General features: G+C 39.5%; 2 protein-coding genes across 3 annotated transcripts; both read left to right on the forward strand.

Annotated features, from left to right (window-relative positions):
- The first annotated feature begins 2,683 nt into the window (after positions 1 to 2,683).
- On the forward strand, positions 2,684 to 16,974 carry LOC105039736 (hydroxyproline O-galactosyltransferase HPGT1). Of its 2 annotated transcripts, XM_073253035.1 has the most exons (11): positions 2,684 to 3,024; positions 3,194 to 3,257; positions 3,619 to 3,668; positions 3,771 to 3,964; positions 5,117 to 5,180; positions 5,259 to 5,331; positions 6,595 to 6,718; positions 7,670 to 7,757; positions 7,869 to 7,919; positions 15,535 to 15,689; positions 16,767 to 16,974. In XM_073253035.1, the coding sequence occupies exons 1-11, from the start codon at positions 2,912 to 2,914 to the stop codon at positions 16,793 to 16,795; spliced, it is 1,005 nt and encodes a 334-aa protein (XP_073109136.1). In that variant the 5' UTR covers positions 2,684 to 2,911; the 3' UTR covers positions 16,796 to 16,974. The 2 variants fall into 2 exon arrangements, with proteins under 2 accessions (XP_073109136.1, XP_073109137.1); XM_073253036.1 differs by lacking the exons at positions 7,869 to 7,919; positions 15,535 to 15,689; positions 16,767 to 16,974 and having other exon boundaries at positions 2,685 to 3,024; positions 5,253 to 5,331; positions 7,670 to 7,855.
- On the forward strand, positions 16,848 to 19,996 carry LOC140855857 (jasmonoyl--L-amino acid synthetase GH3.5-like). Its single transcript, XM_073253034.1, has 4 exons — positions 16,848 to 17,128; positions 17,220 to 17,321; positions 17,814 to 18,625; positions 19,284 to 19,996. The coding sequence occupies exons 1-4, from the start codon at positions 16,848 to 16,850 to the stop codon at positions 19,826 to 19,828; spliced, it is 1,740 nt and encodes a 579-aa protein (XP_073109135.1). The 3' UTR covers positions 19,829 to 19,996.
- The last annotated feature ends 105 nt before the right edge of the window (positions 19,997 to 20,101 follow it).

Here is a 20,101-nt window from a genome sequence, read left to right on the forward strand (position 1 = left end):
ACGGGGGACCGGGCTAAGGCCGGCGTCGTACAAGGCCTGCTCGGTGACGAGCTCGCTCTGCTTCGGCACCGAGATATCCTTTAGCCGATGGAAGTCCTCCCGATCGTCGACCTCCACCCGACTGTTCTCATTTGGATCGGTTCGGGGGTTCCCCCAACGGACTGGAAACCCCCAAGGGGCAGAGGACGACGTGAAGAAGAACTGGTTCTTCCATCCGTGAATGGATGTTGGAAGACCAGTAATGAAAGAGAGCCCTTTCCGAGGAATGAAATACCACCACCCTCGGGCTTTAGGGTGAGGGCGGAGGACAAAGAAGACTCGGAAAAGAGAGATCCGAGGTTCGGTCGGCAAAAGCCGACACAGGAGGGCGAAGCTGACTATCAGCCGAACCGAGTTCGGCGCAAGTTGTGCCGGGCATAACCCGTAATAGTCCAGAACGTTCCGGACGAACTCCGGGATCGGGAATCGAAGGCCGGCCCGGAGATCCTCCAGATAGAAGGCCACCTGACCCTCGAGCGGGCTATTAACCCGACCATCGACGCCAGGGGCGAACAGCCGAATCTGCTCCGGGACGCAGTACTGCTCCCGGAGCCGATCGACGTTCGGCCCCGAAAGTGAAGAAGCCTCCACCTCCGGGGACGACCGAGTGTCTTCGGTCGGCTCTCCCGACCGACTACCTCGTGGGGACGTCCTAGCCATGAGCTCAAAGAAATGGCAAGGAAGAAAGGAAAAAGAAAGAGGAAGGCTACTCTAGCCCTTGGAAGGAAAGAGTCGCAAAGGGGAGACAGAGCGGAGAAGTACCTGGAGCGGAGGCTCAAGCGGGCAGAGTCTCGACTGTAAAAATGAGAGGGGTAAAAAACCATGTGGGGGTAACTTTGTATATATAGTGCTCCCCAACGGTCGAGATGAAGGCACGCACAGCAAAGTCTCCTCGGATTTCGCCGCGTGGCGTCATCAGGGCCGTCAAACGGACCGACGGTTCGACGCACCCCCCTTCAGATTGCGCCACGTCGCCTCCATCCGCTCCACCGAACGAGAACCGATGGCCACGCGCCACGTGTCGCGATGGGACACGACGGTTCCACTTCCCGATGGGACACGACGGTTCCACTTCCCGATGGGACTCGACGGTTCCGCTTCCCGATGGGACATGACACCTGGCACCGGTTTTATCGCTGACACCAGCGGGACATCCGGCACGGCGGACGTCCGGCGCCGACCGACACCTGATGCTGATGGGACGAGACGCCTGGCGCCGACTGGATGTCGGGCGCCAGTAAACCTCTCGATATGTACAGGGCGCCGGACACCGTATCAATCGGCGGTACGGTCGGATCCTCGCACACGACAAATCCACTCCTAGTCGCCAGCTCATCACCCGACTTAGGAGTGGAGGGGGGCAACTGTTGGGGGAAACCGACCGACCGACTATCGGAGGGCCCGACCGGCTGGCGGCCCGACCGACCGTCTCTGACTGAAAGCCGGGGGTGACCGACTAACGGACGCTACCGACGGCTTTTCAATGGCCCAATCGCCGACTGGAGATATGTCGGGCGTATCTTTCCCGACCGACCAGACCCAGAGGCCGACTCACATGAAACTCGCCGACTGACGGAGGAACCCGACGCCACTCTGCTGGCCACCGACCAAGGGTCGGCCGTCTCCTCCCATCGCCGTACAGCCGCCAGACCTTGTCAGCTCTGACACGGACATGCGGCACAGTTCCCCAGGGGCATTGTCCCGCCGAGAGCGAGGTCAACCCTGGTGACTAGGGCCACACGGCGACATGACATTTCCACGGCGGCTCTGACAGTCTACAGTGAGTTGACAGTTCCTCACTTGTCCGCGCCATTAATGACGGCGCCATACCGTGCTCCACTATATATACCGGGGAAGGCAACAGTGCAAAGGGTCGATCCGCCCGTCTCTCCCACATACGCAGGCTCGCTCCTCTTTCTCTCTCTCCCTCTCAGAGCTCTCTGTCTGCATTTTACTGTTGTCCAGTCACCTCTCTGATTTGACCGTCGGAGGGTCTCCGCCGGAGCCGCCTCCGGTCAGTGCGGACTTTCTTTTGCAGGTGCATGCTTCCCGGCGATCGAGCGACGAGGCGATTGGCCGCAACAGATGGCCTTCAGAATTCAAATCAGCTGATTCAGTGTATGAAATGACGTGTTGCTTATTCGGGGTTTGGGAGCTCCAGGAAGAAAGAACTGCATTATGAGTTGAAGGGGCGTTTGATGATTGGATTTATGAAACTAGCAGAAAAGACAACAGTTACATCAAGCCATGCCAAAAGGAATTTATTTGCACGGGTGATCATGAAATTACGTTCAGACAAAGAGAAGGGACGAGAGATGAAGAATATGGTGTTGCACAAAAAATCCTCCTCCCATTTAAGAATAATTTAAATTTTTTATATGAGATAAATTGTTTTACTTCACTAATGTTGTTAATTTAACTATGGTTAGCGTATATTTCACGAACCGTTGGATATAAATATAATAAATATAAATTTTAAGATAGTTATTGTAATTTATTATGTATATTAAATATGTGGGATTCATTTTTGTCATCTTTCAGATACGCGGTGACACGGGATAGAGCGGGGCCTCATTAGCCGCCAATCACTGTTAAACGGGTTTCTACATTTTTACCATCCATCTTCAAATAAATCCATCTTTCTTCTCTTAATCAAAAATAAATCCTCTTTGCCCCCCTCCGTGCTTTCATTCTTTGCGATCGCTGCCGACATCGGTCGAGAGGTCGTTCTTTTCCGTCGACCAAGCTCCTCTCTCCTTCTCCTTCGTCTCTCTCCCTGACCCGCTACCCCTTCCAATATATCTAATCACAAAATTGGGGAGGATGGTGTGAGGATTATTGGGTCATCGAGGGAGGGAGGGAAGAAGAAAAGATGCAGAGCCGAGGATCGGGCCACCGCCAGCCGGGGCTGATGCTCCGCTCTCGGATCTCCTCGGTGATGCTCGCAATGTTCGCCACTATGGCCTCCTTCTACGTTGCCGGCCGGTGAGGCGCGCCTCTCTCCCTCCGTCGATCACTTTTTCGTCTTCATTTTCGGTTCTTGAAAGAATTTTAGGGTTCTTGATCGCTAGAATTAGAGTTGCATGCGTGCGTTTAAAGAATTACCGGCAATTATTCGAATTTAAGTGGAATCTTTTTCTTTTTCTGGTATTAGTCTGTGGCAGGACGCAGAAAATAGGGTTTATCTCATTAAAGAACTCGATCGGAGGACCAGCCAGGTATTGCTTTTCGTTTTTCTTGAGACGTGTGTTCGCATCGCTTTTTGTTTTCAATCCAGTTAGGGTTTTGTGGAGTATATTCAGTTCTTCATGCTTTTCTTGACACAAACTAGTGGTAAATCTTGAATTTGACATGGATTCTTGTACAAAGACACGATCTCCATGTGTGATTGTAGTAAATTTTTTTAGCTTAGATACAACATCAAGTTCTTATGCTTTTCTTTCACGTCAGTCGTTTAAATTTTTACATCGTCTCCTAGAGAAGGCATGATTGGAGTCAACTTCTGAGCTTAGGCAGTTGTCGCTATCTTGGGGTGGCTCATAGCATTGAAGAGATCTGAGCTTTTTGTCTCTGTTTCAGGCGCAGTCAGCTATATCAGTTGATGATACACTGAAGGTAGTAGCTTGCAGGTAATTCGCCTTCATATACCAAATTTTTGGGTAGAATGAGAGCAGATCTGAGTGATTTGAAATTTTTTACTAGGGCTTGAATGCAGATATTTTAATTGTCAGGCACCAACATAAGAGATTAGCAGCACTTGAGATGGAGCTGGCTGCAGCAAGGCATGAAGGCTTTGTGGGAAGTTACTCTTCTGAGACTAATGGGACTAATAATAGGAGAAGGCTGATGGCTGTTATAGGAGTCATCACAGAATTCGGGCGGAAGAACAGTAGAGATGCGATTCGGAGGTCATGGCTTCCAACTGGTATAGTGCTTGCCCTCTCTTCTTTTGAGATTCTCCATGAAAGAAATGGACTGCTTTCTGCTTCTTGTATTTTAGTAGTAGTAATGCTACTCCTACTAGTGGTAATAAAACAATAATAAGAGGTTGTCTAGGATCTTGTCGATGGATCTCTACTCAAATCTGTTTAGGTCATGATTGGAGGGTCAAGGTTCAGCATCAGTGATCTGAGCAATTGGTGTAATTTTTTGCCTCTAAACTGCTTAAGCACTCAAAATCATGTAATTTGGAGAGCTCTAAACTATGCATCAAGTTGTCAAGATTTTTAATGTAGAAGCAATTTAGAGATAGTAGATCATATCTAATAGCTCACATAATCGATGTTGGACTCCCATCCTCGAAGTATAACCTGATTAAAATCTGAGTGGAGATCCACTCGACTGGACCTAGTCAACCTAAGTTGGACTAGTTGGAAAATTTGGAAAAGCAATTGATTGCTTTTATGTTAAATTTAATTGAATTATGCTTCTATATGTTTGTATGAAAATATATTATTGTTTCACTGCGAATACATTTATACGGTTATACCAGTTATGGTGGACAAACCTTTGTGCAATGTGGTACTGTTTTGAAATTGTTTTTATGAGTTAAATTATGAGAATGTGGGAGGTCTATGTCAGACCAAACCGTCTATTAGATCACATACCATCCCCTCTATAAGGAACAATTTATGTTTGTATCTCCTTTAATTCAAATTTTTCTCTCACATACATATCTAGTTGTTGGTGTATTCTGGTGTCAATATAATCACTTCCATGTTACAACTAACCACCACCTCCCAACATCGTCCCATCAAGAGAAAGTTTTATAAGCAGATCGGGTTGCTTTCTGCCAATTTGATGACAGCCTCCCAATAATCTTGATCAATCCAGTTAACAGCTATGGGAAAGCACATAACCACTTGCACGCATATGATATTTTTATTGAATAATTATATGCTGTTTGGTTTGTAAAATATATTTTAATTTAAGAAGTATATATTGAAATATATGAATTTATGCGAGCCACACATTTCAAGAAACATTAAGTGCTTTATGAATGCTGAAATAATATGTGATTCTTAGGAGTTATCTATTTTGCCAAATCAAATGCTTTGTCTAATCTGACTTTGCACAGGTCCTGCATTGAAAAGGTTGGAAGAAGAGAAAGGCGTCCTAGTACGATTTGTGATCGGGAGAAGGTCTTATTTTGTGTTAAAATAACAACCAAAAAGATTCCAGGGAGGTCTTTATCTGATTTTTTTTTTGCTTAGGTGCAGTACACATAGAGGAGACAGTTTTGACAGGGAAATTGATGATGAAAATATGCATACAAAGGATTTCGTCATTCTTGTATGTCTGTTTGCTCTCTTGACACTTTCTTCACAATTTCCTTGATTGTTATCCATTTCCCTCACATTCTTGTTTGTTTGGTTAGTCCTTCAAGCTGCTTTTAATTTACCTGTCTAACTCATATATGTGCTGATAGTCTTATAAATGCATTAGAACAGTTTGTTGATTTGTTCTGTGGTTAGCTACACCTTATGTTGTATTTTTGAATTGAGGAAACAAATAGGAAATGGCTATTTAAACTACAATATCATCTAACTTGCCAAATTCGTCGATGGATATGTTCTCGTTTGTGTTTTTGTTCTCCCATAAAAAGCAATAATTGTAAAAACTTACACGCTTAAAAATTAAGCCATATCCAGCGGAACAAGCCTACCTTCTTTTCAAAATGTAAGACATGATTCCCACTTGAGTGGAATGATTTAAAGTAGTTCCAAGCCAACCTTGAAATTAATTGTGTGAAACAGACTGTTCACCAACAACTTACTTGAGGAACTTCAAGGAGGTCAGTATTGTAATATATGTATTGTTTAATGAAGTTGAAATTACAACATGCAACCATTAAATATGCTAATTAACCAGCCAGTGGAGCATGTGCTTTTGTCAAAGAAATCAATGATTGTTAAGTGATGGTGCTATCTTCTTTGAGACACGTGAAGAGATGGAAAATGCTATTAATTGGTTGTGGAGGAGAATCTAGTAGCTTCAATAAATGGATGATGAGGCATGTTTTTATTGTAACCTTGCTGATTTTATATAATAGTGTTTAGCACCAACACTAAGGAAAAACATTATTATCGCAACAGAGGACACCCCTATTTGTTTAGTAGGAATTCTCTACTCTTCTATTTTCTTGTAGGAGGAATTTTTTTACAGGGTTTTGCTTGCTGGATCTCCTTATTGTTCACTATTTTTTTTCTTTCTTTTTTTTTCTCATTTCTTATTCTGTGCATCATAACTTTGTGATGATCTTTGGACTCACTTGAACTTGTTAAGAAATCAAAACATCTGTCACGTTTTGTGTTTATCCATTCTTATTTGACACACCTTGAATCTATGTCTCGAACACATATTTAATATCATGTAGTAAACTGTAGCTGAGCTTCAGTTTATGTTGTGATTATTTGTTTGACAAGTTAGAGAAGCCTGTGGGCTAGGAAGCTGTTCATTTTAAGTAGAGAATTTTTTCACAATTTGACTTTGATATAACTTATGTCTGTTTCTTTGGACGGCTCAGACTGGCTTATATTATTTAATCTCCAATAGGATAATCATATTGAAGCATCAGAAGAACGTCCCAAAAAGACAAAGCTGTTTTTCGCTCATGCTGCAGACACCTGGGATGCTGAGTTCTATGTTAAGGTCAATGATGATGTTTATGTCAACATCGGTAAGAACTGTCCTTATCATGTTCTGGATGACTTACACTGGCATTATTATTATTTTTTTGGTCAATACACCGTAAGAACAGTTCAGTTCATCTAACTAATGCCAACATATATCATGCCTATAATTACTAAAATTTAGATTGAACCTTAAATTGATTTGCTGCACTGCTAGTTTTTTGATATTTTGGAAATCTGATATCCAATGCATAAAAATTTGTGGGCCAACATCAAAATCAAAATTTGCCCTGTGGTGTAATGAAATCATGAAAAATCAACAATTTATGTGGATATGACTGAAGTTGTCTACCTTGGTTGAGTTTCAAGGTAATATCAACTTTTGTGTGAGTGCTATGAATTATCTACCAAGTGTTTCCTGATGATAATATAGAGAGATGGGGCTGATAAATGACAGTCTGACATGCTTAAAGTAGCTTTTTGGAATATTAATGTTATATATTGCCTTCATCAATTTATGGTACACTATAGAACAAGATCCTCGGTCACTTTTTTTTTTTTTTTAAATGAAGTACGCAATTGCTGCTGCCTTAAAAAGTTTCAAAAAATATATATAAAGAAAAAGGGGTTGAAGCCCCTGTTTCAGCACTGCAGAGAAGACTTCGAAAGCCCTCTCTCCGGCCCTCCCTCCACCTCTTTCACTCTCTGCCACCATCCCCCTCTCTCTCCATCACCTTTCCTCTCTCTTTTTTCCTCTCTTTCCTTCTCCCTCTCCCCCTCTCTTGCTGGTTTCTCGATGTGAAAGCCGGAACCATCCCGGTCTGCCTCCATTACGGCTTAGTACGTCCCGAACCAGGTGGTTCCGGATGGTTCCACCGACCTTGCTATAGAACGAATAAGCTAATTGCAAGTGCAGGCATATGTGCATCCTCAGATGTTTTTGAAGGTATTTGATATTAGAATAAATCTTTTCCTTTCTAACTCTTTTTTCTTTCTAGATGCTTTGGGAGTAATGCTTGCAACTCATTGGGACAAACCCCGTGTTTATATGGGATGCATGAAATCTGGCGAAGTTTTCTCCCAGTCGTGAGTAGTTAGGTTTTTTTGAGACATTGGCACTTTTTCTTCGAGATGAGTATTAAGGAAGTTGGTTTCTTTTTCTATATTTATCAAATATTGATCTGTATATTGATCCAGGAGCCACAAATGGTATGAACCAGACTGGTGGAAATTTGGCGACGGAAAATCGTGAGTGATGTTTTACTACCTTTTAATTTAAAGATCATGAACATCTTGCGACAACTTACAAGTGTTGAGCATCTTTTTAAAGATCTGTTTTTTGGTGTAATTATCTAGGTAAATTTGGTAATTGCTCCTAGCCTAGCTTGGTTTAATAATCTGAAACATAGAAACTTTAAGAAGAGGATTTCTTTCATGTACCATCCACAACCTTATAGCAATATCTGGTTTTCCTGGTCTTTTAACTTTCTTGGTTGCTGTGACTCATTTAGCATCTGGTTTGGTCACATGCAAATTACAGAAAATACAGCCTGAACTGTGGTCATGCGCAAATTACAGAAAATACAGCATGAACTGTAACACCTAAAAAAGATTAGAATGAAGCTGCTGAGAAGCATTAGCTTTCTGACAGAAATGAATACACTACATCATTTGTAACGCTTACCACTAGTAGCTCTTAAAAGGTTTCTCATATTTTTATCATCATGTTGCATGTCTTGTGTTTGTTTTTGTAATTTCTTTTTTTTTTTTCCATTCTACAATACGTGACTATAAATGATGACTATGTTGTAATTCCTTTGACCTATGCCAAGGTTTTAAATTATGGCATTATAACCATTATAATGGCCGTTATAATGGTTTTGATGCCCTCCCATTACATTATATATAATAATGGGAGAACAAGATAATGGCCATTGTTTTTGCTTATACTTTATTTCTAAATAAGATGGGCTTTTTTTATAAAGTTGAATTTGTTTGCATCCGAGTTCCCTCCAAAATTAATTCTTTTAAAACCTTTGATCTATGCCAAGTTCTTTTTTTGTGGCATTATAACCATTATAATTGCTGTTATAATGGTTTTGATGCCCTCCCATTACATTATATATAATAATCGGAGAACAAGATAATGGCCATTGTTTTTGCTTATAGTTTATTTCTAAATAAAATAGGCTTTTTTTATAAAGTTGAATTTGTTTGCATCCTAGTTCCCTCCAAAAGTAATTGTCTGGTTCATAAAATAATATTTTTATCCAATGAAAAGTCAATAGAAATATAAATTTGTTAATTTCCTCTTATTGCCCATTACTTTCTGCATAACACTATTACAATAGCCATTATAACAGTGATTATTTTTTATTTTAATATAATTTGAAATGCTTCTCATTGATGCAAATAATGGTCGTGATAATTCTTATAAATAACAGTTTTAGTTGGGGTCAGTTATAAAGGCGTGCATTATGAACCTTGATACAAGCTAATCTCATGGGCATGGGTGCATGGTTACAAAAACCGGGCTGGAAACCGACCCGGCCAAGGGTCTCGGTCACTGATCCAATCACAGGATCAATTGGTCGGACCGGGCTAAGATTAAAACATATTAAAATATTTTAAAAATATAAAATATTAGATATAATGTAAGAATAATATGCATAACTGTTGATAAGTTTTATACTTTAAATATGACTCGTTTCCATATATCTACGTTCTACACTTGAAGCATAAATATACAAAAGTTATCAGTCATATAATTTAAAAATATAAAAACATATAATGAAGAAAATATGTACATTGATATCTGAAGTGTTAAAAGAAGAAAAAAAAAATCTCTTATTTCTTATAAAAAAAATGATTATCAAAAGGAGTTAGTGTTGCAAACTATTGAAAGCATTAAATTGCAACCCTTTTCTAATGATACATAGTAAATGCAATAAATAACTATTATACAGAACTGAATGGGTTGCCTGGTACAGAGGGGGTATGTTGGTACCTAGGAGAACAGCAGTTTGAATCAGGTCAGCATGTAATTTTAAATTTTTCCTGAAGCTGGTTGACCCTGTTTAACCACAGGTCACGGGTTTCCATGAAAACCGCCTGGTTCTCATGAAAATCGGCTGGTTCTACTTGATTTTTACAAGGTCAATTGCATTTTTGATCCTTTTCCAAAACCAGACCAGACATGATCTGTTCACTGGTTTCCCTCTTGGACCAGGTGGTCTGGTCCAGGTTTTTATAACTACGTTTGGGGAAATTCTACACAATAACCCTTATTTTAGCATTTGAATGATAGCATGTCAAGTAATCGAAGAACGGTAATTATCTGTTTTGACCGTTCACCTGATTCTTATCAGATCAACGTCAACCACATTCCCGGTCGTTTTTGCAAAAGTGGAGCAGACAGGTGACCTGTTCACTGGTTATCCAGTTGGACTGGGTGGTCTGATCTGGTTTTTATAATTTTGCATGAGGAAGTTCTATGAACTAACTTTTACCTAGGAATTTGAATGACAGCATGTCAGGTAATCAAAGAACAGTAATTATTTGTGGTTTGCTTAGTGTTTATCTTGTGAGAGGTGACAAAATGATTAAACAATAAAGAAGAATGGAAGCAGTGATCAGATTGATTCCAGTGAAAGCTTGGAACATGAAAATAATAATAGGCAAAGTTCACTCAAGAGTTACTTGAACTTTGTTACTATTTGATTTTTGATTGAATACTATGAAGAGAAGAGATCCAATGACTTGATTTTTGTACAGTTTTAAGGGTGTCAGTATATCAGGCTACCTGGTAGCACCAACTAGTCCCAACCTTGATTGGCCTGATTTTTTTGCTTTGCTGATCATTTTCAAGCTTTGTTTGAACATCTGGCCATTAAGGGCCTGGAGCGTGCTTGATATGCATAAGTTTTAGTTTGGCCTTCTTTAATTTTCTTTTATGGATGTTTTTTTAAAAAATAATAATAATAATAACTTTTGCTCTCTATAGGTTTGCTCTGGAAACCATTGGCCTGTTATCTGCAACTATATATGCTAGAAGATGTCAGATATGTATAGTTGGTTCACCTAAGTCTTACTCATTGGATCTACCAGCTAACCTCATCTTTATCAATTGATAGGATTCGAAGCAAACCCTAAGGAAGCTCTATACCCACTGTATATCATATTACTTAGCTTATTAAATAAATCAACTATTCATGCTTTTAAGATGCAAACTAGATGGTGAAAACCCTTAACACGGATTGGTGATTGAGATGAGCTAATTCTAAAGATATCCTGAAGTTTTAGGGTTGCGGCTCATTTTTGAAGGTACAAATTAATTGAAACACCATTTTAGTTGATTTTCCAACAGGACTTTTTCAAATCAATTAGGTTCAAATCCAGGTAGTAACATCCCAACTGTATTTTCCTCAAGGGGGAAAAGGAAATCATTTTAGTTTTCTAATATTATCACAAGTAAAATCTTAGATGCTAGGTGTGGGTTTGAGATTCAAGGAAGTTTCCGAGCAGATGTATTTCCTTAAGTAGAAGATTCCTACTATGAGGGTAAAACTGAAAAGAAGCATATTGCAACTACTTGTTTTGGGAATGATTCTTATTAGAGATATTTGAACAAAACCAGGGAGTCTTTTTTACTATAACCATCAAACATCATCCTAACTTTCTGGTGTCAGCATCAGGAGAGCTCTCTGCTTACAATAGGTCCATCCAAGGATTGCCAAATTGTGCTAAACCAGCCGATTTAGGCATATACTGAAATAAACCAGTAAATTACTAGCATAGTTCACCCTTTTGAAATGATCATAAAAGGCTTGCTTGCTCCATTCAATGCCTCGCTCGCTTCTTTCGATGTCTTGGAGACCCTAATCCTGTTTGAAGCCATCCGTCACTAACGATGGATGATGACGGCAATGGCAGGTGAGGCCCCCCCTTCCTCTCTCTCTCTCGATTGATCAATGTCTCTCTCTCCCTCTCAATTGATCTCTCTCTCTCTTTCTCTCTCCCTATTCTCCTTGTCCCTCTTCCTTCCCTTCTCTCACACTCCAATTTCATAGGGTTAGGGTTTTCTCTTCTCCTTCCTCTTTATCCTCCTCTTACCCCCCCCCCCCCTCTCTCACCCTCTCTCCCTCCTCCATCTCACCCTCCATCCTTGTTTCTGTATGCCTAAGAATAGCATGATACAGATCTGTACCATGCTAAACTAGTCACTAGTCAGCACGCCCGCCAGTACCGATTTGGCAAACCTTGGTCCAACACCTAGCAAGACATAAAATCCAGATTTTTGAGCGACATTCATAATGGTGATACTCTTTGGGGTGAACCTTGCCAGTTGGGGTATTAGTAATATTTTTTTTTTTTTTTAATTTAGATTGAAAGGGAGGTAGGAACCACCTGAAAGGATATAAGCAACATATCAAAAAAATGCATTTTTTTGCATTGTAGAGGATTAGATAGAACGAAATTTTCTATATTACAAAGTGGCCAAGTTTTAATCAGAAAGATATTTAAAAAAATGCTCTTGCTGCATTTTTAGAAGGCTAGATAAAAGATAGTCATAAGTGCAATAATATGGGTTCGAGTCTTGGGCAGTCGCTTTGCCCCAAGTGCAATGGTAGGGGTTCGAGTCCTAGAGCAGTTACTTTGTACAAAAAATGCCAAAAGTTAGGTCTGTCTCCAGTCTGCCCAGACCAGGATCCCGGTTTTTCAGGAATATAACTGCAGTAATGTGCCTTTTTATGTAAATGATAATTTGGCATACCGTAAAGTGGCTTCATTTGGTAACATTTACTGTACCTACTTGTCTTGGCAATGCTCCCAAGTCTGTGACTTGTACAGTGGACTTGTAGCTCGGAGACTGTTAATAAATAAGATTGAGAAGAAGTGGATTTAGTACCAAGTTTCATCTGATAGTAAAAGTTGGTGCATTAGAACCCAAGAATGGATGGTGAAGGCACATTTGAAGATGTTGAAGCCAATTAGATCCATTCAATATTTCGGATCGAGTCTGGATTTACTAAATTCGGACCTGACCCGATCCAAATTCAGTATTGATCTAACATGTAAACTATAGAACAAATTAAATGAGATTAAAATTTCAAATGTTTTTATAGTATTATTATTTTTCATACAGTTTTACTCAATTTGACTATGAGATTTTGAAAAATTATTTATAAATTAATTATCAAGATAAAGTAATATTTATTTTTTCGTCATAAACTTCATATATGTTGGTTTATCATATGAATAAGGCCTAATCAGAATTTAGGCCCAAACCGGATCCAAATTTTTTTAAATTGAGATCGGATTATATATGGATCCGATCCGATCCAAATAATCTAATAGGATAGATTTTTTTATTATGAATCCGATCCGATCCGATCTGATTTTCAATTGGATTGGGTCTGGATCCAACATTAGGACTCGATCAAGAGACTGGGTCGAATCGAGGTCACTCATGATCCGATCCAATCCGATCCATTTGCACCCCTACTAGCAGTGATCCGGTAGGCTTTATACATCTCCTGAGAGCCCCCTCCCACGGAGAGTGTCAAAGTAAATTTTGATGGCAGTGTTAGGGGTGGCAGAGGTGGAACCAATTTCGTCATTCATGGCCCTGATGCTCAACTGTTAGTAGTTGGAAGATCCCACATCTTCGAGCCTTCTGTCTCCGGTGCAAAGCTTCATACTGCTTGGGTTGGTATCATTTTTGCTGTAAGAACCTTTGGACGGAGAGGATCTTCATCGAGGGCAATTCTGCCACTATCATCGACCGGATCCGGGACGGTCCGGACTAGATGGAGGCTCATCCGTTGGTTTGGGACATCTGGATTTTCCTTCATCATTCTGTAGCGGTGTCCATCCGGCATGTCTATCAGGAGACGAACAGCGTGCAGACTGAATTGCTACCTTTATGGCAGAGCACTCGACGGACTGGATCTGGAGGCAGGAGGATGTCTGCATGCCAGCCTTACGAGATCTTATGTACCTTGATTACTTAGACTACCCTCGCATTTGAATAGTGTGACCGTCCATTTGTATCAATAATAATAATAATAATAATAATTTTAGATTATATTCACTTCAAATTTAACATGGAAAATGAATATAATTTTTTAATAATATTTATTTTATATTTTTTTCACAAAAGTAGACAAAGGACTCACCACTTATTTTACCTGCTCTCATCCATTTTTTATGCGAAATATGATAATTTAAAATATAATTTATCTATCATGCCAAATTATGTCTAACCAGATGGTCTAATGAAGTAGTCGGGCAAAGTGATGAGAATCATATCTTTTTCCAAATTCCACACCCTCCGAATGGATCCATATCCAACGAGGGATAGAAAAGAGAAAACCTTAAGAACTTTAATATTATATTTATAATATACATAAAGATAGTTTTTATTTGTTTTTATATGTAGGGTGATTTTGTCACTTGATGTGTAGATGGAGCACAGGACCACTGTACTTTAGCACTTTACCCTCTGTAACCGTTGTTTTCCGTTTTAATGACGTCAGTAACTGCCATTACTTGCCTACTCCAGTCTTATGATTGGACTCTTTTTCAAATAAATTGACGGTACAAATTAAATATATAATACCAGCTCCATTTATTTTATCTCACCATCGAATGTAAAATATTGGTCTCGATCGGGAAAAGTGGAGGGAAAAAATATATTTCTCTATGATGTTACTTGTTAGCTAAGAAAATGGAAACTAGTTTGGACCCAAAAAAAAAAAGGCAACTTATAGGTATTCTGTATCAAAGGATTAGAGTTCAGGAAACCGCATTTTGGAACAAAATTGTTTGTCTAGATTCCGACCTTGGTACAGGAAGAGATATAATAAAAGAGATAATAAAAATTAAATAGAATAAAATAAAAATAAAATACTAATTATTTTTAAAATTAAAATTTTATTGTTAATATTATGACATAATATGATTATACAAAATTCTAATAATATATATGTTGATATAATAAAATAATATATTATTATAAAATAATAAGATCATAATCCAACTTATATATAAGAAGAAATAGAAAAATATTAGATTTTTAGATATTTAAATATGATATAGCGAGACCATGAATCATTATCTTTTTACTTTTAAGAAAGATTATGATCATAAACATATATCCAATATTAATAACATATTAGCATAATCTAATAGCCTGAATGAATTATTGGATACAATACTTATAAAAAATATTTATCATCAATATCAGCAATATTGAGCAAATATGGTTACGGCTAATATCATTAATTTTTATATTAATTTAGTCATACTAATGAATTTTTTGTTTGATAAATATATATTAAGCATATATGTTCAGCATATATCAAGCAAATATGATTATTGGTGGTATCATTAATTTCTATATCAATTCAGTAACACTAATGAAATCTTTGTTTAATACCACTGAAAAAGATTATAATCATCCTATAGCTTTCGGTATAGCTTTCCGTACATTTGCTCTCCACCTTAATATAGTTTCAGCTCCTTAGTTTATCAATTAAAAAAAAAAAAAAAGAGCACGCATGAGTGCTCGGTCCACTGGTCAAGCACGTCGGCAGCCTGTGAGGTAATATCCCACGAGATCACCAACTTAAAGCCAGTGGCTTTGCCTATGGTGGGCCTCCATGGCGTCTTCGCAACCTCGCCCTATAAAATGGGAACCTTCCCCTCTCCACTCTTCACAGTGAGCAAAGCCTGGAGAAGACGGAGAGGGAGAGCAAAACAGAAAAGAATCCAATCCTTCATTTTTTTCCTTGTAAGATAGAATGAGAGTATGATCCTGGGTGGACTTTAAAACTCTTTTTGCTTGGTTACTTGTTGTTAGGTTTTTAAGGAGGAACCACGCTCGGATATACAGTAGACTCGTTATACCTTTTCTCCAAAGTCCAACCCAAAGAGAGCGAGTAATAGAGCAGAGGGAAGTTAAAGAGGGGGCTGAGCTCACGAGGCGGCTTCAGGCTCCTCCAGTTGAATTCAAAAGTAAGAACTCATTAAGTTGATTTCTTATTGATCGTTTTCGTCTCTTCATTTCATGTTTTCTCTGGAAAGGCCGCAGCTTTGGTACTGAAAGCTCGGGACTGTGCTCTCTTCGAGGTCTGTTGGAAGAGATTTTTTCATTTAACTAGCATTTGATCGAATTATTGCACTATATTTGTGCTTCTTTTGTGCCTTTTTTTTCTTATTTCGGAGACCCGTACATTCGAGAATGCCTACGATGTTTCTGTGATCTATAATATTATACTACAAAGCTTCGAAAGCCTTTTCTCGATCTGACTCAGAAGTTCCTCCTTTTCCCATTCCTTTCTCTTCTTTTGGACCTTTACTTTTTCTCTACATCATGAAGTTTTTTATTCCTCCATCTGCTTAATTTGATGTCTTCTTCCTCTTTTTAATGCTAATGAAGTTCTTCCTCTCTTGATATATTTCCGTTTTTCTATATACCGTCTTGTGTATGCTGAGGATCGTTTGTTTTGTTCTGTCGTTCAGTTTACGTTTTCACCCCATTCCTGTAGTTTCTTTAGAAGAATTGTAAGTCCAGACGTGCAATGAGTCTAGTTGCTAGAGAGCTATTCGAGCTGATTTAATATATTTATCTATATATTTAGCTTGAAGGTTCGTGAGCTTATTTAAATTTATATATATTTTTAATGATATATTTTATTTATAATATATATTATATGAGTAGTCTAAGGTTTAAATTCGAGCTTAAGCATATACGGTTTAATTGACATTTAAGTCGAGTTGACTCGGTCTGGAGTATATTATCTTTTTTTTCATCTAAGTTGATATTGTGCTTGGAATATTAAGCCTTTATGGATTCTTTACTCAAAAATTACTCGCAATTTTTAAATGCCAGTTTTTGCTTAAAATCGGCCTCCAGAATCCAGTGCTTCCATCTTCTCTGATTCGGTATTTAATTATATTTTGTTTATATTGCAAATAGAAGTCTTTGATCCGGTTCTTGTCAGCTGACCGTTGCTGTGCTTTTCGTTGCGTCTTTGTCAAGTGCAATATATTCTCTGTGCTTATCATCTGAATTATTCTCGTGTGGAGCAGTAACTTGGAAGATTCCTTGGCATTGGTAGTGTTTATTGGACGTATCTCCTAGAGCTTTCAGCTTCATTGACATTAGAAAAGATGACAGCTTTCAGCATCGACAGCGTAATAGAGGAGTTCGAGATACTGACGAAGGATGCCGGCCGGGTCCAGAGAGAGACCCTGCGAAAGATTCTTGAACAAAATGGTGAGACAGAGTACTTGCAACAATTTGGTCTTGAAGGAAGAACCGACCCCGAGACTTTTAAGGCTCGCATTCCCCTGGTCACTCATCAAGATTTAGAGCCTTACATTCAAAGGATTTTTGATGGAGAAACTTCACCCGTTCTCACTGGGAAACCTTTAACAGCGATTACAGTCAGGTATTAGTTACTTGCGATTCCTTGTTTTCTTTGTTCTTTTGGGTACCAAGTATCAATTGCCGGATAACTGGAAAGCTTATCTTTGCTACAGTTCTGGTACGGCACAGGGAAAGCGCAAGTTTCTTCCATTCAATGAAGAGCTACTTCAGACGACGGTGCAGATATATAGGATTTCATTCGCTTTCAGGAACCGGTATGAAATTCTTTCACACTGAAGAATGCCTGTAAGAAATGCGTATGGTTTTAGAGATTGCCTTGTTTATCCAACTTCAGGTTACATTTTGTGAGACTTGACTTTGTTCTTCAAGAACCACTGTTTTCAGAATTTTTTTTCTTCCTAAATTTCTATTCCAATGTCTAAATTGTTTATATATTGCAGATTAAATGAAGTAGATGTAGTGTTGTTAATTATATGTTTTTTTTTTCCTTTTTCAGACAATATTTATATTATTATGTCATATTTCTTTAGTCCAGTAGCCCGTTTCTTCTGAACTATGCATGACAAGCAAACATGAACTTTGATAGAAAAGATAATTTTAACCTTCAATGCAATCCTTAGTTTTGTTAGATGTCCTTGGCTAGATATCATATTAATCTTGTACTCTGCATCCATTTTATCACAAACTAGAAGGATATAACAATACTTAACATAGATATCAAATCCACCAACAATATCTTTTTGCAGAGAATACCCAATTAGGAATGGAAAAGCTTTACAATTCATCTACAGCAGCATGGAGATGAAAACAAATGGGGGCCTTCCCGCTGCAGCAGCCACAACAAATATTTACCGAAGCAAACACTTCAGACGCATAATGAAGGACATCCAGTCTCAGTGCTGCAGTCCTGATGAAGTTATATTCTGTCCCCACTCCGATCAGTCTTTGTATTGCCACCTTCTATGTGGGCTAATCTTCTCAGATGAAGTGCAGTGGGTATTTGCACAATTTTCCCACAGCTTGGTTAATGCATTTCGAACATTTGAGCTGGTTTGGGAAGATCTTTGTCATGATATCAGCCATGGAGTTCTCTCCAGCAGAATTACTGTCCCATCTGTGCGGGCAGCTGTTTCGAAACTTCTATTCCCAAATCCCACACTGGCAGATTCCATATACAAAAGATGTAAGGGATTAAGCAACTGGTATGGTGTGATCCCAGAACTTTTTCCCAATGCCAAATATGTCTATGGCATTATGACGGGAGCTATGGAACCATACTTGAAAAAATTAAGACATTACGCAGGAAGCTTGCCACTGATATGTGCTGATTATGGAGCTTCGGAGGGATGGGTTGGTGCAAATGTAAACCCGAGACTGCCTCCCGAGTTGGCAACTTTTACGGTGCTTCCCAACATTGCGTTCTTTGAATTTATTCCTCTGCTAAAGCCTGAGGGGTTGCAGAATTCTGCCTCCAATGACTACATAGAATCAGAGCCTGTTGGTCTTACGGAAGTTGAGGTTGGCAAAGAGTATGAAGTTGTTGTCACCAGTTTTGCAGGTATGTATTCATGTTATTTCTCTCTGTCCTGTTATATTATTTTTTACTGTTCATTCCTTCGAGCCAATGAAATGCTGGGATTAAAACTTGGAAACTCTAATGTGCACGGTTTCGTAAGGTGTCTTCAGTTATGATCGTTGGATATCTTTCATATCCTGTAATATCACAAATTTACCATATTTGCTGATTATTTATTAATCACCTGAAACTTGTAACATTAATGCAACTTGCCCATATAAAATCAGTGAAGTATCATACACAGAGGTACTGATCTGTTTGATGTCACTGAAACTTCATGGGTTCATTGAGCTTCTGTAATCCATAGTGACTTTTTTTTTCCCCCCTTTCTCCTCCTCTATTTGTATATTCTTCTACTAAAAACCGGTCCTCTGCAGTGTGCGGTCTTGATGGACAGCCAACAACACATACTATGTGTATGCACTTATCATGCCCATGCGCATTTTGTTTGTTGGCCATCCATCATAGGATGGACGGCCACCACATGCTATGTTGCACCACAGAGGATCCGTGCTCCTCCTAAATAATATTATATATGGTGACAATTGCCTCCTTAATCATCAAAAAATAAAATAGTGAAGTTATTATGTGGGGATTTAATTGCTGACAATAGTCTTGGTGGTTTTGCATCCGATCACAGGTCTATGTCGCTATAGGCTGGGGGACATCGTAAAGGTAGTAGGGTTCCATAACTCCACGCCGGAGCTGAGATATGTATGCCGGAGAAACGTAGTCCTATCCATCAACATCGACAAGAACACAGAGAAAGATGTGATGGTGGCCGCCGAGGAGGCGGCCAAGCTCCTAGCAGCGGAGAAGCTCGAGCTTGTGGATTTTACGAGCCACATCGATGGTTCAACACACCCTGGCCACTATGTGATCTTCTGGGAGCTGAGCTCGGATGCCGGCGAAGAGGTTCTGAGCAGCTGCTGCAATTGCTTGGACCTGGCTTTTGTGGATGGAGGCTATGTCACCTCAAGGAGGGCGGGTGGCATCGGACCGCTTGAGCTTCGTATCGTCGGGAAAGGAACCTTCCGGAAGATTCTAGAACATTGTATGAGCCTTGGGACTGCAATGAACCAGTTCAAGACACCCCGCTTTGTCGGCCCATCTCACGGCAACATCTTGCAGATCCTGTGCGACAATGTCATCAAGAGCTATTTCAGTACCGCCTATGGCTGCTGAAAAAGCGATACACCTGCTGTGTGATTATATTGTTCTCTATGCCCTCTCAGCTTCCCTGAAACTTTGCTGTCCTTGGAGAATTTTCAGGGTTGATTATGTAATAAATGAGGGGGACAAATATTACTTTTTAATTGCTGGCCATGTACCTGCCTTTGCCAATTTCTCTAATCAGTTACAATTACTTGATCACAACTTTGATTGGATTGGATGGAACTGCATTTTTTTTTTTTTTTTTTAAGTTGGTGAGCCTTGAGGCTGAAGATCACATGCCAG

This window comes from Elaeis guineensis, chromosome 2 (genome assembly GCF_000442705.2).
Source record: "Elaeis guineensis isolate ETL-2024a chromosome 2, EG11, whole genome shotgun sequence".
Taxonomy (NCBI): Eukaryota; Viridiplantae; Streptophyta; class Magnoliopsida; order Arecales; family Arecaceae; genus Elaeis; species Elaeis guineensis.

Coding starts and splice junctions, on each gene's coding strand:
- LOC105039736 (XM_073253035.1), top strand. CDS start 2,912: ATGCAGAGCCGAGGATCGGGCCACCGCCAGCCGGGGCTGATGCTCCGC. Junction 3,669..3,770: donor CTGAAGGTAGTAGCTTGCAG/GTAATTCGCCTT, acceptor TTTAATTGTCAG/GCACCAACATAAGAGATTAG. Junction 5,332..6,594: donor CAAAGGATTTCGTCATTCTT/GTATGTCTGTTT, acceptor AATCTCCAATAG/GATAATCATATTGAAGCATC.
- LOC140855857 (XM_073253034.1), top strand. CDS start 16,848: ATGACAGCTTTCAGCATCGACAGCGTAATAGAGGAGTTCGAGATACTG. Junction 17,129..17,219: donor TTAACAGCGATTACAGTCAG/GTATTAGTTACT, acceptor TCTTTGCTACAG/TTCTGGTACGGCACAGGGAA. Junction 17,322..17,813: donor TCATTCGCTTTCAGGAACCG/GTATGAAATTCT, acceptor ATCTTTTTGCAG/AGAATACCCAATTAGGAATG.